General features: G+C 33.1%; 1 protein-coding gene across 1 annotated transcript; it reads left to right on the top strand.

Annotated features, from left to right (window-relative positions):
- The first annotated feature begins 8,758 nt into the window (after positions 1-8,758).
- On the top strand, positions 8,759-18,928 carry LOC122033738 (WEB family protein At5g16730, chloroplastic-like). Its single transcript, XM_042592902.1, has 4 exons — positions 8,759-8,964; positions 16,189-16,374; positions 16,609-16,843; positions 16,916-18,928. Exons 1-4 carry the CDS (start codon positions 8,759-8,761, stop codon positions 18,788-18,790), a joined length of 2,502 nt encoding a protein of 833 aa, XP_042448836.1. The 3' UTR covers positions 18,791-18,928.
- Positions 18,929-19,696: the final 768 nt, after the last annotated feature.

The following is a 19,696-nucleotide window of genomic DNA, read 5'->3' as shown; positions in this document are numbered from 1 at the left end:
TTTAAAAGAGGGATTTCGAGGAGTTTTTCAGGACCAATTCTTGGGGGTTTTGAAGGATAGTGTTGCTGCATTTCTGGAACAACAAGAGGCATTTTCAAACTACAAGAGACCAAACAAGCAAAGTTTTGATTGTAAAGTCATTTTCGATTGTATTTATCTTTGCTTTCTTGTTTCTTATTATCTTCTTGCAAGAACAAGTTTGTAAGAGACTTCTTAGCCTCCAAAAAAATTTTAAGGAGAGAGTTCTTAGTGGAAGATATCGTTAGGAGTGGACCCTTGGATTAGTCATCTTAAGGAGGTGGATATCAAGTAAATCAAGGTATTATGCATGTGGAGTCCAGATTGATGCAAGGTTTCCACTACACGTTTAACTACAAGCACAAAGGATAGAAGAGAAGCGATCAAAGCTATTCACCCCCTATAGCTTGCACAATCCTAACAAGTAGTATCAAAGCGAGGCCACTTTTCATCAAACTAACTTTCAAAAATAGCATGAGCTAAAGGAAAGAAGAAGAAGGTGTGATTTTGAGCTCTTTGATAGTAACAAGTCATTAGACTGACCGCCAGAAGAAGTCTACACCTAAGGGAACTTGGATTTTGGATTTTGGATTTTGAGATGGATTCGGATATGACATCTAAGTACCTCCATTGTTTGAATTGGGAGGATTCAAGAATTAGAATTCAAGGATTAAATATGTTCTCATAATGGACATAGAGCAATAGTTTGCTCTAATGGAAGGATTTGAAGCTACGAGAGATACAAAAGAGAAACTTCTTTAGAGGAGCAAATGGACTAAGGAGCAAGTTTAAAAATCCAAGGCAAATGAAAAGGTAACTAAATGATTATCAAATATTTTATATAATGATGTCTTGTGCAAGATAGGTCAATATTGGGATGTAAAGGGTCTATGGAACAAGATTGCAAAACTTTATGAAGATCCAACCTCAACACAAAGTGAAGATAAGCACAAGGAGACTCATTGACACTAAAGAAAGAGGACTCGAAAGTTGAAAGATGCCCAACATCCAAGATGGAAGATGAAGAAGCATCCACCTCAAGAATTGAGAGGGATCGTAGGCCATTGACATCAGAACAAGAAGAACCCTCGACATCCGGAGCCAATGATGATGACTATGCCACATCTATGTGCGGAGATAGCTCAACTCACGAAGGTATATTAACTTCAATTCATAAAAATAAAGATCATATAACATGCTTTGAACGTAGGGAGAAAGGACATTATAAGAGAAAGTATCCGAAATTAGTCAAGAAGAAGGTTAAAATAACACCCAGGTGAAGGAGAAATCAAAAGAGGTCGGCCCTATGATACGAAAGGGAAAGGAGCATATTATGTGTTTCCCATGCAATCAACAATGACACTATCAAAATAAATGTTCAAAGGGGAAACACCAAAATAAAAGTAGGGGAGGAAGCACAAATCAGGGGGAGCTTTTAAGAGCAAATTTGAGATATCATTTAATAATGCAATTCCCTTGTGTCATGATAAAAAAAGCATGCTAGACTTAAATTTTACAATTTTAGTGCTTATTATCATGAAAATAAAAAAGCATGATAAATTCAAAGATAATTTTATGTCATATTATGCTAGAACAACTCTTCCTAAGGATAGGAAGGTAGAAAACAATATAGGCAAGAACTATAAGGAAATTAGTCATATGCCTAGAAAAAGAAATCTCCAAGGCAATAATAAAAATCAAAATTTGAGAATTTAAGAATTAAAAATCAAGTCTTGAGGTCAAGACTTAATAAGTTAGAAAAGACCCTTAGCAAAATGGAAAATATTTTAAAGGGTTAATGAAACAAGATATAGGCTTAAATAGACAAGAGTCATCTAAGGGCAAGAAATGTTTGGGATACAAACCTAAGTCTAAGAAAAACATGACCTCATACCATAGAGTTTCATAAAATTATGGAACTAACTGTAGGTCTAAAAGTCAAGTCAAGGTTATAAGGGAGATTATCCCTAATATTAACATTAAGGTGACTACAATGACTAAGGCTTCTAAGAAGTCTAGAAAAGTCAATATGAAGGAATCTATGGAGGCTATTCCTAGTGAGTATCTAGTACACCCAAGGAGTTCTATTAGGTATTAGATTCATAAGAGTACGATCTCTTCATACTGGATGAGTGTAGGGTATGTCAACCCTAATTGGAAGGATAGTTAACCCTTGGAGCATTTTGAAGGTATTGATCTTGAAAATGAGAAGTTGATTTTGATCATTGAAATTTTATAGTGTGCTAATATAAAATTTGAGGTATTGAGATTAATCAAATTGGCACAAATATGATAGAATTTAAAAGTGTATTAAGTTGGGATCTTGGCACATTCAAGGGAGATAGGGCCACCTATTTCAAATTGTAAATTTAGCATAGTAATTAATTGATGAAACTTATATGAAAATCTAGATATTTTCTTTTGAGCTATAACTACCATGTTTGTGTGTCCTATCATATGTCATATCATCGTATTATACATTTATCTTGTCATAAAAAATAATTCATGTCGTGTCAGATATACATCATTAAGTTTGGTAGATTTCTTTATGATATGCAATTGACGGAAATCAACTCATTTACATGCAATATTTCAATTCCTTGTGATTAAGGATAATGACATTATTGGGCATCCTAGGTATGATGATCAAGTTTAAAATGTCTACTTAGATATATATGATCTCTTAGTTTAGATAAAACCAATCTATACATCTCACAAAGACTATAAAGTTTACTTGTATGTGTATTGAGATACATTAGATACTAAGGGTGTCAATTCGAATGGGTCGGGTCAAGTTCGGGCCGGGTTGAATTTTTTTTAAAAAAAAATCAACCCGAACCCGAATTTAACCCGAAACTCCTAAACCCAAACCCCAAGCCAACCAACCCAGTCAACCCAAAAACCCAATTCAAAATGACTTTTTTTTGCTATTTTTCATATATTTTTTTTTTACTTTTATCTCAATATTCCATTGTTATCATACTAACATTGATATTAATAAATATAAAAATATCTTAATTTTTAAAATAAAATTCGATTAACCTAAAAAATCCCACTAAACCCTATATTTGGGTCAACTCAGGTCAACCCAACCCGACCCGACCCAAACCAAAAATTTTCAACCCAAAAATGCTCCAACCCAAACCCGACCTGAACCCTAAAATGCCCAACCTGAACCTGATTTATTTTGGGTCAACTCGGATTGGGTCGTCGGGTCAGGTTCATTTTTGACACCTCTATTAGATACAAATGAGATGTTAGGAAGATGAGCAAAACCCAAGATGTTGATTTAGTTCATCTATTTAAGTTTTAGTTTCATCAAAATAAATGAATTTTATGTTGTCCAATCATGGGAAAAGCTAATGCATAAGTCATGTGCATTTAGCCCATAGCTCATGGTTGGATATTTGATTTTGAAAATGATTTCAAAATATTTTTGAAAATCATGATGAAGTCTATTTGTTGATAGAAATCACCATTGATTAGGTTTATACAAAGTTAGAGTGAAATATTGAAGTTTTCAATGATTTCCAACTTTGTACAATTCTTTGAAAAAAAAATGTATTTTCATATATAACTATTATTCCTTGATAGTGTTTAACACAAGTAATGTCCGGATGAAATTCAATCTAAAAATTAAAAATGTAACTTATTGAATATTTGTCAACTAATTCAGAGTATCAATCGACTGATTTCTGTGTTTTTTAATAAAATGAATTTGTTTAACTCATTTAAGTTCAATTTTAGGTATTTTAACTATCTCTAACCCTTTGATATGTTCGGATAAGTCATGTGCATTTAGCCCATAGATCATGATTGGAAATTGATTTTGAAAATGATTTCAAAATATTTTTGAAAACCAATGTGAAGTCTATTTGTTGATAGAAATCACCATTGATTAGGTTTATACAAAGTTAGAGTGAAATATTGAAGTTTTCAATGATTTCCAACTTTGTACAATTCTTTGAAAAAAATGTATTTTCATATATAACTATTATTCCTTGATAGTGTTTAACATAAGTAATGTCCAGATGAAATTTTATGATTTTTAAAAAATATAAAATTAATTATAAATTTCTAAAATTCAATCTAAAAAATAAAATGTAGCTTATTGAATATTTGTCAACTAATTCAGAGTATCAATCGACTGATTTCTGTGTTTTTTAATAAAATGAATTTGTTTAACTCATTTAAGCTCAATTCTAGGTATTTTAACTATCCCTAACCCTTTGATATGTTTGGATAAGTATTCAAAGTTGATTTTCTTGATGAAAATGATAAAGGGATGTTAAAAAGAGAAGAAATGAAATTGAGAGGGAGGTTTAGATTCAAGATTGAATATTTAAGCTCATGACTTAGATTTTGTAACTTTCTAAAGGTTTAGGAACTCCAAATCATTATTGGTAAAATGACTGAAGTTGTAGCATACTTTGAGGGGCAGATCTACCTTAAAGGTATTAATTGGTGTATGCTCAAGGTTGAGCATTGAAGATAATAGAAGATAGGAAGTTGGAAGTTTAAGATGAATGGATCTTGAGAAAAAAAAAATTGATGTGTGCCAAAAGAAGAGAGAATATAGGATTTAAATTAGGAAACTTGTATTCATACTTTGGAATGAGAAGAAGGAAAGTTGGGCTAATGAGTTAGCCTAACTTAAACATATTGTCAAATAGTAAAAAGATATATTATTAGTGCAATCGACCTTTGGTCAGACTTGACCAAGCTTGAGTTGACTTGAGTTAGATTTTGATGTTTGATCAAAATTCATTGTAAGTCTTAGTGAAATTAGATAGTAAAAGTCCTAATGGGACTAGGCAAAGGGAAGTCCTAGTTGAGAATTAGGCAATGGAAGTCTTAGCGAGACTCGACAATGAAAGACCTAGTTGGAAACTAGCCAATGGAAGTCGTAATGGGGCTAGGCGCTGAAAGACCTAGTTGAGAATTAAGCAATGAAAGTCCTAATTGATAATTAGTCAATGCAAGTTTTTAGTAGGGCTAGGCAGTGGAAAACCTAGTTGGGGATAAGGCAATGAAGTCCTAGCGAAGCTAAGCGATGGATGACTTGGTTAGGAACTAGATAAACCTAGTTAGGAATTAGGTTAAGTCCAAAGTGGGTAGGAGCTGAACATTTAGCATGAGACTGAAAGTCCAAGTGGGGCACAATTGACTGGACACTTGACGATCAAAAGTCTAACATAAAGTTGACATGAAACGAGGAAGTTCCAACAGGGCAAACTATCAAAGGCCATAACTTTTGACTCTGATACTAGAACAAGAAGATATTTTTTTATGAAATAAAGATCATTTAGAGATCTATGTTTGTAAAACTTTGATATCAGTCGACCGATAGGTTTGATCAGTCGATTAATGGATTTAGAAATCAAATAAAAGCAAGTCGATTTGATTGTTAGGCTCAACTAATGAAATCAATCGACTAATGAGTTTCATCAATCACTTGTTGATGATCAAAACCTAGGGGTGCAAATGAATCGAATCGAGCCAAATATTACGAAAATATTAATATTCAAATTCAAACTTAAAATATATATATATATATATATATATATATATATATATATATATATATATATATATATATATATATATATTTTCCAAATTCGATTCAAAGTTTAAAAATACTAATTCACATTGGCTCGAACTCAATTTGAAATAGATTAGAGTTCAAATTCAGTTCAATTTATTCGAACTTTGATTCAAACAAAATCGAAGTTTAGCTCGAAATGACTTGAATTTGAGCTCAATTTGAATTATTCAAATTTGGTTAATTTACACTAAAATTATATACAATAGAATAAAAATAAACAAAATGACAAATGTATCAATAATATAAATATAGAATAAAAACTTCATACAACACCCATTTCCAATTAAAATAATTTAGACAAAAATAAAATAAAATAGAATCTGGATAGAATTAAAACTAAGGACAATAAATAAAATGATAGTTCAATAATTTATAACAAAATAGAATATCACTAGCTTATATGTTTTGAAACATACAAGATACAACACCCAACATCCAAGTTTAGTTGGTTAAAAGTTTAGCTAACATTATATTTCACAGTTTAGAAAAACGAACAAAAACCAATGAAAATAAAAAAATAAAAAAAAAGTTCATAATGTCATCCCACTTCAATCTGTCGTCTTCAGTTTGCCATTACATTCCTAGTTCAGAAAAAAAAAAAAAATTCAGCTACCAGCAATCTTTCAGCAATAGCAATTTGCCAAAAATATACATTCCCAACAGTCTTTCAGCAGCAATAATTTGTCAAAAACATACATTTGCCAAAAAAAAAAAATAATAATTCAACTACCAAAAAAATAAAAAATTGATGAAAATAAAAAGTTCTTACTTCTACCCTCTTCAATCTTCCACGTATTTCCCAGTTCATCTACCAACAATTTCAGTTCAAAAAGACATACAAAAGCTTCATAAAATTAAAAAGTTTGATACTTCAACCCTTCAATCTACAAAACATTGTAAGATCAAATATATGAGTGTTATACATGTTAGTAAACTCAAACACAAAGTGCTAAAAATTAAACTAAATTTATACCGCATAACTGATTTTCCAAGTTTCAACCTAGAATGATTCATTTAATGGGAAAATCAATTATCAAAAGTTGTTTTTCAACTAACAACAATAAGAATAAAATGTATCATTTATTTTTTAAAAAATAATACTTTTTGATTGGAAGCAAAAAAACATAAGCAAAATCTTTCAGTAACATACCTTAGTCTTTTTAGTCACTCTGTGTCATTTTCGACACCAATCTCCACCACACATTAACATTTCTACTATTGTATGAGCTAAAGGAGCACGATATTTGTCAATAACACGACCTCCAGTGCTAAAGGTTGTCTCTGAAACTATTGTTGTAATGGTATTACTAATATATCTCTAGCCAAAGTTGACAGCATTGGAAATTTGTATGTATTAAGCTTCCACCAACCAAGAACATCAAATGCATCATTTAGATTATGCCTATGACACTCTTCCTCTAGATACACATCTAGCTCATATTTTTCAAATTGTACCATTTCAATTTCTTTTAAATAAGATGAGAATTCAGACCATCCAAAAGAAAAGGTAGTATGCTCTCTATTATTTTGAGTTGAGTTGTTGCTAGATTGAGATTTAGAGTTGGATTTTGATCCTTGAAGCTTTTCAATAGTTGTATCTGTATACTCTTTATAAATTGCATACAAAATCTTTTGGTCCTCTCTAATATTACTCTCTGATTCAAATGTGTTATAAAGTTTAGGAAAAGTGAATTCAAGTCATCGCATTTTGAATCTACGATCCAAAATTGAACCAATAGTCATTAATAAATTGCACTCACCCCATTATTTATCAAACTTTTTCTTCATTTTTTTGCACCATTTTTCTAATAACTTCTTCATCACAAAATTTCTCATCCAAGATTACTTTTACTCGATGAACTTCATTTAGAAAAAGGTTTTGGTTGCTTGATAAAAAAACTTTCAAAACTGAAAATACTTTATGCAATTTCTCTCAATCAAATTCTATTGGACAATGAATGTAGTTAGGTTCCAATCATTAAATCTTGAAAAAAAAATTTCTTTGAAAGCAATTGTTGTTCTCAACATCTCATAAGTTGAATTTCATCTAGTTTACAATCTTCAATCAATTTCCTTTCTTGTAACTTCAATTGCTTCACAATTTCAGCAAACTAAATGATTCTTTTAATGAAATTGACACTCTAATGAATAACATGAATAATATCCTTAATTTCGTTGAGACCATCTTGAGCTATAAGATTTAAAATATATGCACAACATTATATTTATATGGAATAATTTTCCTCTGTAAATTAGATTTGTATTTATTTTTAAGAAATCTTCCTTCATATATTTAATTACAATATCATTAACTTGAATCCATTTTAATTTTTGTTTATATGTAATTGTTCACACGATCACCAAATCGATTGGGTCTTTTTTATTTTTTTAATTCTTAACTCTAAACCAAATTTTACAATCAATCGGAATAGATTATAACTCTGGACTCCGTCAAGGTTCGATCCCCACATTTTTTTCCTTGTTTATTAATTGATTCTTAGAGGAAGCTCCTTAATCACCATACTTTATTTCCACTGTATTGATTCTAATGACGAGTACTTTGCCCCCACAGGCTTAACTAAATTGGTAAATGGTAAGTTGATTGTCACATGAGGTCTTAGGGTTAAATCTCGGAGATGACGAAGCGTAAATCCCTGTAATCTGTACAAATTCACCCTACCTACTACTTGCCTTCTCAGTCACTATGATTTACTTGTTCTGTGTTGGTCTTGGGGTGAACTGACAGGGACATTGGAGGGCAAGTGTATTCAGTTTTTTTACCACTGGTGACGAGCACTTCGCCTTTTTTGCCACGTGTAAATTATTAATTGGAGCACCACAATAATCCACGTTTGCGGTGTTAGTAATTTATAAATTTAAATTTTATAAAAATTTAATTATATATAAGATACAATATAAAGGAGAGAAAAATGAAGACATTGTTGAGGATTTTTTTTTTTTTTTTTTTGATAGTGAAGATATATAGAGATTTTTACTTTTGACGTGGTGTTGATATGATATTGAAAGAGGCCCTTGAGGGTGTTTGCAACTGTGGATGCTCTAAGCAACTTAATTATGGCAAACGAGGGGATGAGTAGAAAAATTCCAACGGCGACAGCAGTAAAGTAGGAGGCGATGGTGGTGGTAGTCGGACAGCAGTTCGCCGCCGCACTAGCCGTGGATCTCACCGTCAACCGCTACGATGTGTTGACCTTCATGGACGTCCATCTCTACAGGGTGGTCAACGTAAACGACGACAAGGTATTCAAGATGAACCGTGTCCAATTCAGCAGCAGCCGCCGCATCCTCCTCGACGCCGCCGGCGACACTCTCCTCACCATGTAACCAGAAGGTTCAACGGGATCCGTGTAAGATTTCATTTATTCATTTTGCACCCTTAATATCTTTCCTTTTTAAGAATGCCCCGTCACGAAATTTGTTCAATGTCCATTTTACACTACATAGAAATTTAAAAGTAGTTTTTGAAAGTAACCTTTCATATTTTATTAATCTCAAAATACCCCTAATATTTTGTATATCCAAATACTTCTTTTTTATTAATAAAGAAATAATTTATGTGATAACTTAAAAGGTTAAATAAATATTTTAATTTTATACATTTTAGTAGTAATATAAAAATAATAATTGTAACATCAATTATTATATTTGTCAATTTTGACGGTGGGACAAAATATTTTGTAAAAAAATAATAAAAAGTCACATTCAAGGGTATTTTGCATATTCCTCCTACCTACCCGGTAGGTAGAGAACAATAAATATTTAATAGGTCTAAAAGTTTATTTATTTTGTAAAAAACATTTTTTAAAAAAATCTTAAATTTAAATATTTTCCATGATAGAAATAATAATTTTCATTCAAAAGCAAACAAAATCATTTTTCATGATGAATTATTATACTCCACTATTTTTTTAAAATTTTTTAACTGACACCAAATATCTAAGTATTTGATTCCACTAATCTTGAAGGTAATCAGTCTGACTCTATAAAAATTTCTTACTGACTAACTAGGTAAATTAAGAAAATACATATGAAAATATATTTTAACAATCAACGTTCTCAAATTCGCTATCCATTATCCTTTTAACCTTATTATCATTTATCTATTCGATTAGATCTCTATGGTCATGGGCAAAGGTGAATGTTAGTCCACCGTACTTTAGTCGGAGGATTATTCTATAGAATTTAGAGAAGAAATTTACATATTTAAAAATTTCCTCATGGATTTAATTATTTTGGTCCATTATTCACCTAATTAATCCTAAATTTTTAAATCAAATTTCATAATTAACTTGGATATATATATATATATATATATATATATAACTCTAGTAAAAGTTAACTCTTCTTGGTAATGTGAAATTTTTTTCATATGAATTTGCACTTTGGATATTTGACAAAAAAATAAAAAATAAAAACCTTAAAATTTTTAGGGTTTGGATTTTGGTGAACCGGGGAATGTATACAGAGGAGATAGCACTAGCCTAAATGACTTCCTATTCAAGTGTGGGAAAGTCCAAGCTACTTCAGTTGGACAAGTTCCAAGTGATCTTAGCCACCAACGCCAACCAAGCTGCCACGTGTGACTTTAAGATTGATGGAACTCGAAAGAGTAACAAATGCATCATTTCCATTAGCCAATCCCATACGATCATCGCCCAAGTAAGCATATTGTTATAGTTATACACATATATACGTATAAATTTCTCTTAAAATTATCTTCGATCATATCAGATGAGTTCTAACCGGACAAACTTTTAGTGACTGTGTCCCAACATCAATTGCGCGCCATCATTGTCTCGCTAATAGTCATCATCGAAGAGTTTCGTCATGAGAGTCTAGCAAGTGATCATAGTCTATTGTGGGGAGCACTCCTTTTATTCATAAGAAGATCAAGTTAGATATAATTTTGGATGTTGGCAAGTTTCATGTGTAATATTAACACTAGATTCGTATTTGGAGTTGAACTAATTAGTATTAAAATAAATCAAGCATTTTATGTTCTCTTCCTTGTTTGATGATGACCTCTAATTGTGAAGAAATTTGCTAAAATTGAATCAAAAGGCTTGACTTCATCTTAAATGATGCCTCCGAGTACTCAAGCTTCCAATCTCTCGATGGAATACCGCGTTAGTAGACTCCTCTAATATCTATCTCAAAGAGTACTTTGCCTCTCCAATGGATCCACCATTGAGCTATATATCCAATTAACTAAAACTTGGGTATGACCACCTACAAGCTCTGCAAATTGCCACCAATTCTCCAAATCAAAATGTTTCATAAATCAAATATTTTTTAACAACAAATAGACAATAAAATTTGAGTAAGAAATATAAAATTTGTTTCTTTTTTTTTTTTTTGATAAAAAAAGGATTTTGAATCTAAAATACACCTATAAAGGTTCTCATCAACTAATCTAACCCTAAAGTGAACTCATTCAACATGGTGATGTAATAAACTGACATCATATTAATTAACTTATTTTGAAAATTGAAATCTAAGAATTAATGTGTGACCTAATTCGTACCTAAAAAGTGTGAAAGGTCTAATATGAACTTTAATGGTTTGATACTTTGAACGGTAAAGCACTTTAAAGAGCAATACGAGAATCAAAATTTTAAATGAAATAAATATCTTAAAGGTCAAAATTATGCTTTAGATTTACCTAATAGACGAACTAAAGGGAAGGCCGACATATGCAAAAATTAAGGGGTGTTTGGTTCTTTCTTAGGAATAGAAATCGGAATGAGAATTATTGTATTATGGAATGAGAATGAGTATGAATATGGATATCACTCTTAAAAGCAATGTTTGGTTAGTTGCATATTTTCTATCGGAATAAATTAAAACTTCTTTTTTTACCCTTAAAGGAAAATAAGAGAAAAAATTATATATGAGAGAAAGATAAATGTGAGAGAAAAATATGATGAAAGAGATTGATGAGAGAGAAAGTATGATGAGAGAGAAAGAGTGATGACAAAAAATGAAGAGAGCGAAAGTGTGATGAGAGAAAATGAGAAAAGAGAGTGCGATAAAAGAGAGCATGATGAGAGAGAAAATATGATGTGAAAGAAAGTATTATGGAAGAGGATGAAGAGAGAGAATATATAATTAGACCCGACCCCGGGCCGGGTCTGGCCCGGACCCGGCCCGGGCCCGTAACCGGGTCAACGGGCCGGTTGCCCGTTGACCCGGGCGGGTTGAACCGGCGGTTCAGCCGCAATTTTTTTTTTTTTTTTTTTTAAGCGGCTTGAACCGCGGTTAACGGCGGTTCATAAGTTGGAACCGCTGGTTAACCGTCGGTTCGTAGCCGTTGGGAGGGTTTTTAGGTATTTTTTTCAACGGTTAGGATCATTTGACCGTTTTTTGATCAATGGCTATGATTTAGTGTCCGTTACTATCAAAACTCTATAAATAGAGAGCTTATTTCATCATTTTCACACACATCTTCTCTACTCTTAATCTCATTTTTGTATTCTCTACACGCTGCGCTTTTCAATTACAATGGAAGGAGGTCACGGAGGTGCATCATCTCGAGCTCGGAAGGAAAGCAAATAATGAATCCGGGGAGGAGGACCCCAACATTCAATCCACCGATGATGAGATCGAGCATCTTCCGAATCCGACACCCGACACACAAGGAAGTACCGATGCAATTACTTCTAAGGTTCGGGAACTTCCTCCTCTAAAATCTTCTATTTTTACTAAACATTTTGAGAAGGTCACTCTTCCGTCGGGAGAAATGCGTGCAAAATGTAAGTACTGCAATGCTTCCTACAAATTCCAAGCCGGCGGCGGCTATGGGTCGTTGAAATGACATGTAGAAATGAAGCACCCGACGAAATATGGACTCGACCGTTCTCAAACACAATTATCAAGATTTTCTTCAACTAGCGGTAGTACCGATTCCGGTTTATTTTTATATTCGGATAATAAATTAAGAGAATCATTAGCTAAATTTGTTTCCGTAGAACATCTTTCTTTTAGTTTTGGATCTAAATGCACATTTGAAGTTTTTTGTAAAGAATCTCTTAATCCATGTGCTAAACGTGTTCCTAAGACTACACTTACTCGTACAATTAAAAAATTAATAAAACAAGAAAAAAATAATTTAATTGATGAATTTAATAAATTAGATAATAAAGTTTTTTTATGTTCCGATATTTGGAGTGATCATTGGCAAACACATTTGTATATGGGTGTGACTTGCCATTGGATTGATAACTCTTGGAACCTCCAAAAAAGATTATTAGCTTATAGAGTTTTTGATGAATCACATAATGCTCATAATATCGCACAATTATTATGTTTAATTTTAGAAGAATATGGTTTAACTCATAAAATATTTTCAATATCATTAGATAATGCTAGTTCTAATACCGCTTGTATAGATGATCTAAAATTTGTTTATCAACCTATTATTGGAGGTTTATTTTTTCATATTCGTTGTGTATGCCATGTTTTAAATTTATGTGTTCAAGATGGTTTAAAAATTTTAGAAAGTTATATTAAACCAATTAGAATTGCAATTTCTTATTTATGGTCTCATCCATCTATAATGAAACAATGGGGTAGGTTTTGTAAAATTAATGGAATGAGACCTAAAAATTTCCACGTGATGTACCAACACGTTGGAATTCAACATACCAATTATTACAAGATTCATTTCAATATAAAGAATTATTATGTTCATTTTTGCACAAAACACTAATGCTAATATATATTTATTTTCACAACAATGGAATATTTGTAGTAGTATTTGTGAAATTTTAAAAGTATTTAATGATGCAACCGAACAACTTTCCGTGTTTATTATCCCACCGTTCAATTAGTTTTAGAAAATTTTTCTAATATAGTATTAGTTTTAAATGAACATATTAATAATGAATCTTTATCTCTTCATCTTAGCTATGAAAACTAAATGGGAAAAATATTTTATTTAATTCTTGAAATTTATTTAATTGCATTTGCTTTAGATCCTAGATTTAAATTAGAAGTTTTACAAGAAATGTTAACTTTATATTATGACGCTTTAATTCCAATTAAAGATTCTTCTTCCCCTGATCCAGTTAATATTATATATAATGTTAGAATTTATTTATATGATATTTATAATCAATATTATGCAAAATATGGAACACAAATTAATATTTCTGAAATTCAACAAACTACTAGTAGTAATTTAAAACTTACAAAAGCACAACTCTTATTAAAAGAACAAACAAAACGTCCACGAGGATCCTCAAGTTCCACACAGGAACTTGAGAATTATTTTACGACTTCTTTTGATTTTAATGAAGCAGATAGCGAAAACTTCGATATCTTAAAGTGGTGGTCACAGAAGGCTCAAAGCTTTCCCGTTCTCTCCGTGATCGCAAAAGAAATTTTAGCTTGTCCAGTGTCAACTGTTGTTGTGGAGCAGACGTTCAGTGCCGGCGGCAACATATTAGATGAACGACGATCAACTTTGTCTCCCGACTCATTGGAAGCCCAAGCATTACTGGACGATTGGACCAGAGCGGAGAAAAGAATCCAAGGAATGCAACTTTCAGATGACGAAGTTGAAGATTTTGATACTGAAGGAACAAATACGACAGGAACAGGAAATGGAAGTGAATGAAAATGTAAAAGGATAAAAATGTAAAAGAACTACGTGGGCTTTGATTCCCCTAAAGGGATACGTAGGCAACTTAAATAAGTGCAAGCCCTTTTTTTAATAAATTTTAATTTCTAATTTTTAATGTTTAATGTTTAATTTTTAATTTTTAATTTTTATTAACATATTAATCTTGAACCGTGACGAACCGTGACGAACCGTGAACCGTAACCGTCTTGGGCGGTTAAGGTTAAGGGTCGACCTGCCTGGAACCGTCGAACCGGCGGTTCCGAACCGTCGAACCGTCGGTTCCGAACCGTGGTCAGGTCTATATATAATGAGGAAAAAATGAGGAGAGAGAGTAATGAGAGATTGAGGAGAAAGAAAGTACGGTGAGAGAGAAAGTATGATGAGAAAAAGTATAATGAGAAAAAAAAAAAGAACAATGAGTGTGATGAGAGAGATTGAGGAGAGAGAAAGTATGATAAGAAAGAGTGTGTTGAGGAAAAAATGAGATGTGACAAGAGAGATCGAGGAGAGAGAAAGTGTGATGAGAAAAAAGAAAATAAAGTGTGATGGGAGAGATTGAGGAGAGAAAAAGCATGATGAGAAAAAAAGGAAGAGAATGCGATGGAAGAGATTGAGGAGAGAGAAAGTATGATGAGAGATAAAGTGTAATGAGAAAAAAAAAGGAAAGAGAGTGTGATAGGAGAGATTAAGGAGAGATAAAGTGTGTGATAAAATGATAAGAGAAAATATAATGAGAGAGAACAAAGAGAGAGAAGTGATATGAAAGAAAAAATAAATAAATATATTTTGATATTTGATATTAAGGGAAAAAAATTTAGTTTTAGGTCAAGGATATTTTTGGAATAAGGGAATATTTTGATTGATGAAAATAGGATAATGGCTCATTAAAAGGGAGGTACATGGGAATGAGTTATTACTCAATTTCAAGGATTCATTCCCTTATTTGTATTCATATTCCTATAATCCAAACATTAATAATGACAATTAATGATTCTCATTTTCATTCCTCACTCCTATTCCCCTAAATATTCCCCTAAATCAAACGTCCCCTTAATCAGGCAAAACTCAACCACCTAGATTATCATAAAATTAAAAATTAAAAAACACTTTGATCCAAAAAAAAAAACAATTATCTTACTAATGTGTTATGTGACAAATAAAAAGGGAAAAAAATTGAAGCCTATGTTCCTTCTCTTGTCCTCCATAATAAAAAGCATTTAACAACGCAGTAGGGTGGAGCTACAAACCTGGGCAGGCAATTAAACAATCCAACTAGTTCCACACCAACTTAAATAAAATAAACAGTAGAGAAGTAAGCCATGTTCTTACTGTCTCATCTGAATCATGTCTCACATGAGGCCACACCAAACTGCAATAATAGCACAGTTCACTTTTTCGCCAACCACAGGAAGGGGCCACCGTCTGCAACATTAATGGAGTGCCTTTAAAACCTTAGCTGTGCTCACGATCAATGCCAGGATTGTAGTAAATAAGACACTGTTTCGATACCATTACCGAAACACAGTGGCATCGGCAATGTGATCAGGATGTAAAGGAAAGCTAAGAGCAAGTAATTATGCCTCAAATATGTTAAAGAGAAGCTTGGCCTAAGAGCGTATACTGTCAAAGTTAAATCTGTCATGCATTCGACGAATACATGCTGGCATTTACAGTATCATGCTAACCTGGAACAGGTGATTTTTGGCACTCGTCGGCAGCATTATGAGTCAAAGAGTCGACCCACAATGAATGGCTGAAAAACGAGTGGAATTATGAAGGTTGAATGGTGAGAACCATGATGACAGATCCAATAGCCAGCATTAGCAGGGAAAGAAAAAGAATTCATTCACCAGAAAACTGGGCCATATAAATGTGTTGTTGAGGAAAAAACAAACATTTTTTTTCACTATCTTGTGGAAAGGGAATACTTACCAAGGACAAGTCTGACATGGACTGAAATAATCATCTTCCCTCACTTTTCAAGCACACTTTTCCTCTCCTTTCTCAAAGCTTTCCCAAATCTCTCAGTGCCCGCAGCTGAAGCTTCCTCACAGGCTGCAATTCTTCCTCCAGGAACAGAACGAAAAATGCTTCCCTACAAATCCAGGTAAGTGTATTAGAAACTAAATAGATCTTGATCATTTGTGATTAATCTTGAAGCTCAAATCTGAAGGGATGATTTGGTTGAACCTGGTTCTTTGCTATTCATGTTTCTTGATCTGGATTTGTTTAGAAATATATTCTCTGTTACAAGTGTTTGATCTGTATCTACTTGGTCATGTAATCAGTCTTGTAATGTAGCAAATGTAAACCATGAGTCTGATATTACCATTTGGAGCAGATCTGGTATATTTGAAGCTTCAGATTATAAGAATTTGCAAGGTTCCAATAGGATCACCAAACCAACGAGAACTGGATCTACCAAGTTAGATAGTGGATTGACTTCTCCGAAGACAAAACAAAGTTCTCCCTTTGCAAAGCAAACTTCTCCGATTCCAAAACCGCGGATTCTGTCTGATAGATCACCAAAAACAGTTGACGCGAAGAGTGCAATCAAGAGAAACAGCAATACTAGTGTAAGGATGATTTCATTTCAAGTAGTTGGTACAATTAATCTCCTTCCACTCTGAATTGATATTGTGTATCAGAAACCACCGCAAGCTAATTCGACGAACTTGGAGCTGCATGAAAATTTAAATGCACTTGAGAAGGAGCTGAAGAAAGCAAAAGAGCAATTGGCTTTGGCTGAGCAAGAGAAGAGTAAAGCTTTTGAGGAATTAAATGATGTGAAGAAGTTCGCTTACGAAACAAATGAGAAACTGCAGGTAGCTACAGATGCTCAGAAGAGAGCTGAGGCAAGCTTGGAGAAAGAGCTCTGCGATAAGTTGGAAAATGCTAGAAAAGAAGGTGCACAAGAAAAGGAGGAGAAATTACGGGAGGAAATCAACAGTCTAAAGAGTCAACACTCTCTGGGCATGTCGAAATTACATTCCATATCTCAGGAGCTGGAAGGGATCAAGTTAGAGCTCAATGGAGCCTTGAGTGCAAAAGAAATTGCTCTTAAGCAAGCAGATGAAGAAAGGGAAATAGCTGAAACATACAGAGAGAGGGTGGAGCTCTTATCCAAGGAAGCGAATTGGTCAAAAGCCCTACACAACCGTAAGCTAGATAGCATGAACAAAGAGGCCAGTGAGATGATTAAGAAGTTGGAAGGTGAAGTAAGTACTTTGAAACTCGAACTTGAGCAATCAAAGGCAGAGAAAAATAAGTTGGCTAAGATGGAACAATTGGTTGATGAGCTTCAGGTAGAGGTGATCAATGCGAGAAAGGTTGAATCAGATGCATCTGAGTTGGTCGATGACTGGCAAAAAAGGATAGAAAAGTTAAAGGTTGATCTGGACGAAGCACATCAGTCTGAGAAATCAGCATCTGACTCTCTAGCAGCAATGATGGTGCACTTGGAAGAGAGTAAATCACTGCTTGAAGATGCTGAATCTGAGATATCAACTCTTCAAGGGAAGATAAGGTCATTGGAGATTGAGGTTGAGAAGCAAAGAGCAGATCTTGAGGAATCAGATAGGCAGGTTGATGCAGCACGACAAGATGCAGTTAACATAGGCAAGACAGTTGACCTACTGAAGTTGGAGATTCAAAATCTTGAGGAGGAAAAGCGCCAAGCAGTTAACAGGGAAAGAAGTCACATTACAAAAGCTGAGAGCTTGATGGAAGAGCACAACAAACTGATGGATGAGCTCAGGATTAGCAGAGATCAGGAGGAGAAGAATCAAAAGGCAATGGAAGGTTTAGCTGTGACATTGCAAAGTGTTTCTAAAGATGCCAGAGAAAAAGATGAAAGACTCTTGCGAACACAAGCTGAGCTTGAAGAATCACAAGCAGAGATTGAGCAATTAAATATAGCATTAAGAAACACTGAGGATAGATATGAGGTGATGCTTGATGAGGCAAGATACGAGATCGTTTGCCTCAAGAATATAATTGAAAGAGTTGAAACTGAAGCAAGTAACTTAAAAAGTGAGTGGGACAAAAAGGAGCTTGTTTTTGTTAACACTATAAGGAAGTTGGAAGAAGTTGCTTCGATGAAAGTTGAAATGACAAAAATGGTTGAATTAGAGAAAGTTGAGAAAAAAGAAACCAAGCAAGCAAATGCAGATTCTTCTTGTGAAGCAGAAGAAGAATTGAAACATGGAAGTTTCAGACTGAAGGAAATATTTTCAAATAGAGAGGATGAGTTTCAAGAACATCATAAAGAAGACTATAAAGCGAAAGAAGAGAGCACCAACATAAACAAAAACCATGAAGAGGATCATGAGGAAACCATAGACAGTGATTTATCATCAGAAAGCGAGCATGAAGATTATTCAATTGATGAAGATCTAGAATCAGATGTGGATATCAGCATGGATGATGGAATTACCTCACCTGACAAGCAGCCCCTGAATCAAAGGAAGAAGAGTGCCTTACTGCACAAGTTTGGGAGCCTTCTGAAGAAGGGAAATCATTAATAGGATACATATTGCTATCAATGAACTAGGAAGTCAATGTGTTCTGCAGTTTCGAATGATTGTATTATCTTATGAAATGTCTTGATTCTATTGAAACGGCATATATGTCAATATCTAGATCCTTCATTTTGTTATTAATTCACAATACAATCATAAAATAGATCTGAGATTTCTCTCTTTGTTCAGACACTATAAATATAAAATATCCTAACTAATTTTTGTCCTTGTTTCAGATCAACAAATCCTCATATGTCAAAAAAAAAATGTAAAATGAAGAATGAGAAAGCTATCTACCTTGTAGATTATGTTATGACACTGCAGCTTATTCTACTTTTATATAATTATGGATGAATCTAGACTGACTTAATTTAAAACCTACTGTTTAAATTCATTGCACTTGATAGTCCCAATAAAGATTCATTGGCTTAGTAGGGGCATATCCTAGTTCGATTATCAAATGCTTAGCCCAAATGAGCTTGCAAATCGCTAGGATAATGACTATATATTTTGCTTCTGCTCTAGACCTTGCTATCATTGTCTATTTCTAGCACATTTAGAAAATAATATTACCTTCTAAGAGAACACTATAGTCAGATAGGTTGACTATTGTAGGATAACTTGCCCAATCTATATCAGAGTATCTCACAATCTAAAGTGATCACCTTTCCTAGAGAACTTTTGTACCTTTTAAGTACATAGAATTCTCATGGCTGCTACCCAGTGTTCATGACAAATTTTCTAGAAACTGATTAATTACACTAATAGAAAATGAGATATCAAATATGATGACTGAAATAATTTAATTTTTCTATCAACCTCCTCTATATTCTGGGCTAATCAGTAGCTCCCTTTGTCCTGATACTAATATATAAGTAACTTTCATACCAAGATGATGTCATATTATAA

This window comes from Zingiber officinale, chromosome 11B (genome assembly GCF_018446385.1).
Source record: "Zingiber officinale cultivar Zhangliang chromosome 11B, Zo_v1.1, whole genome shotgun sequence".
NCBI lineage: Eukaryota > Viridiplantae > Streptophyta > Magnoliopsida > Zingiberales > Zingiberaceae > Zingiber > Zingiber officinale.
This window is presented reverse-complemented; position numbering and strand designations above follow the sequence as displayed.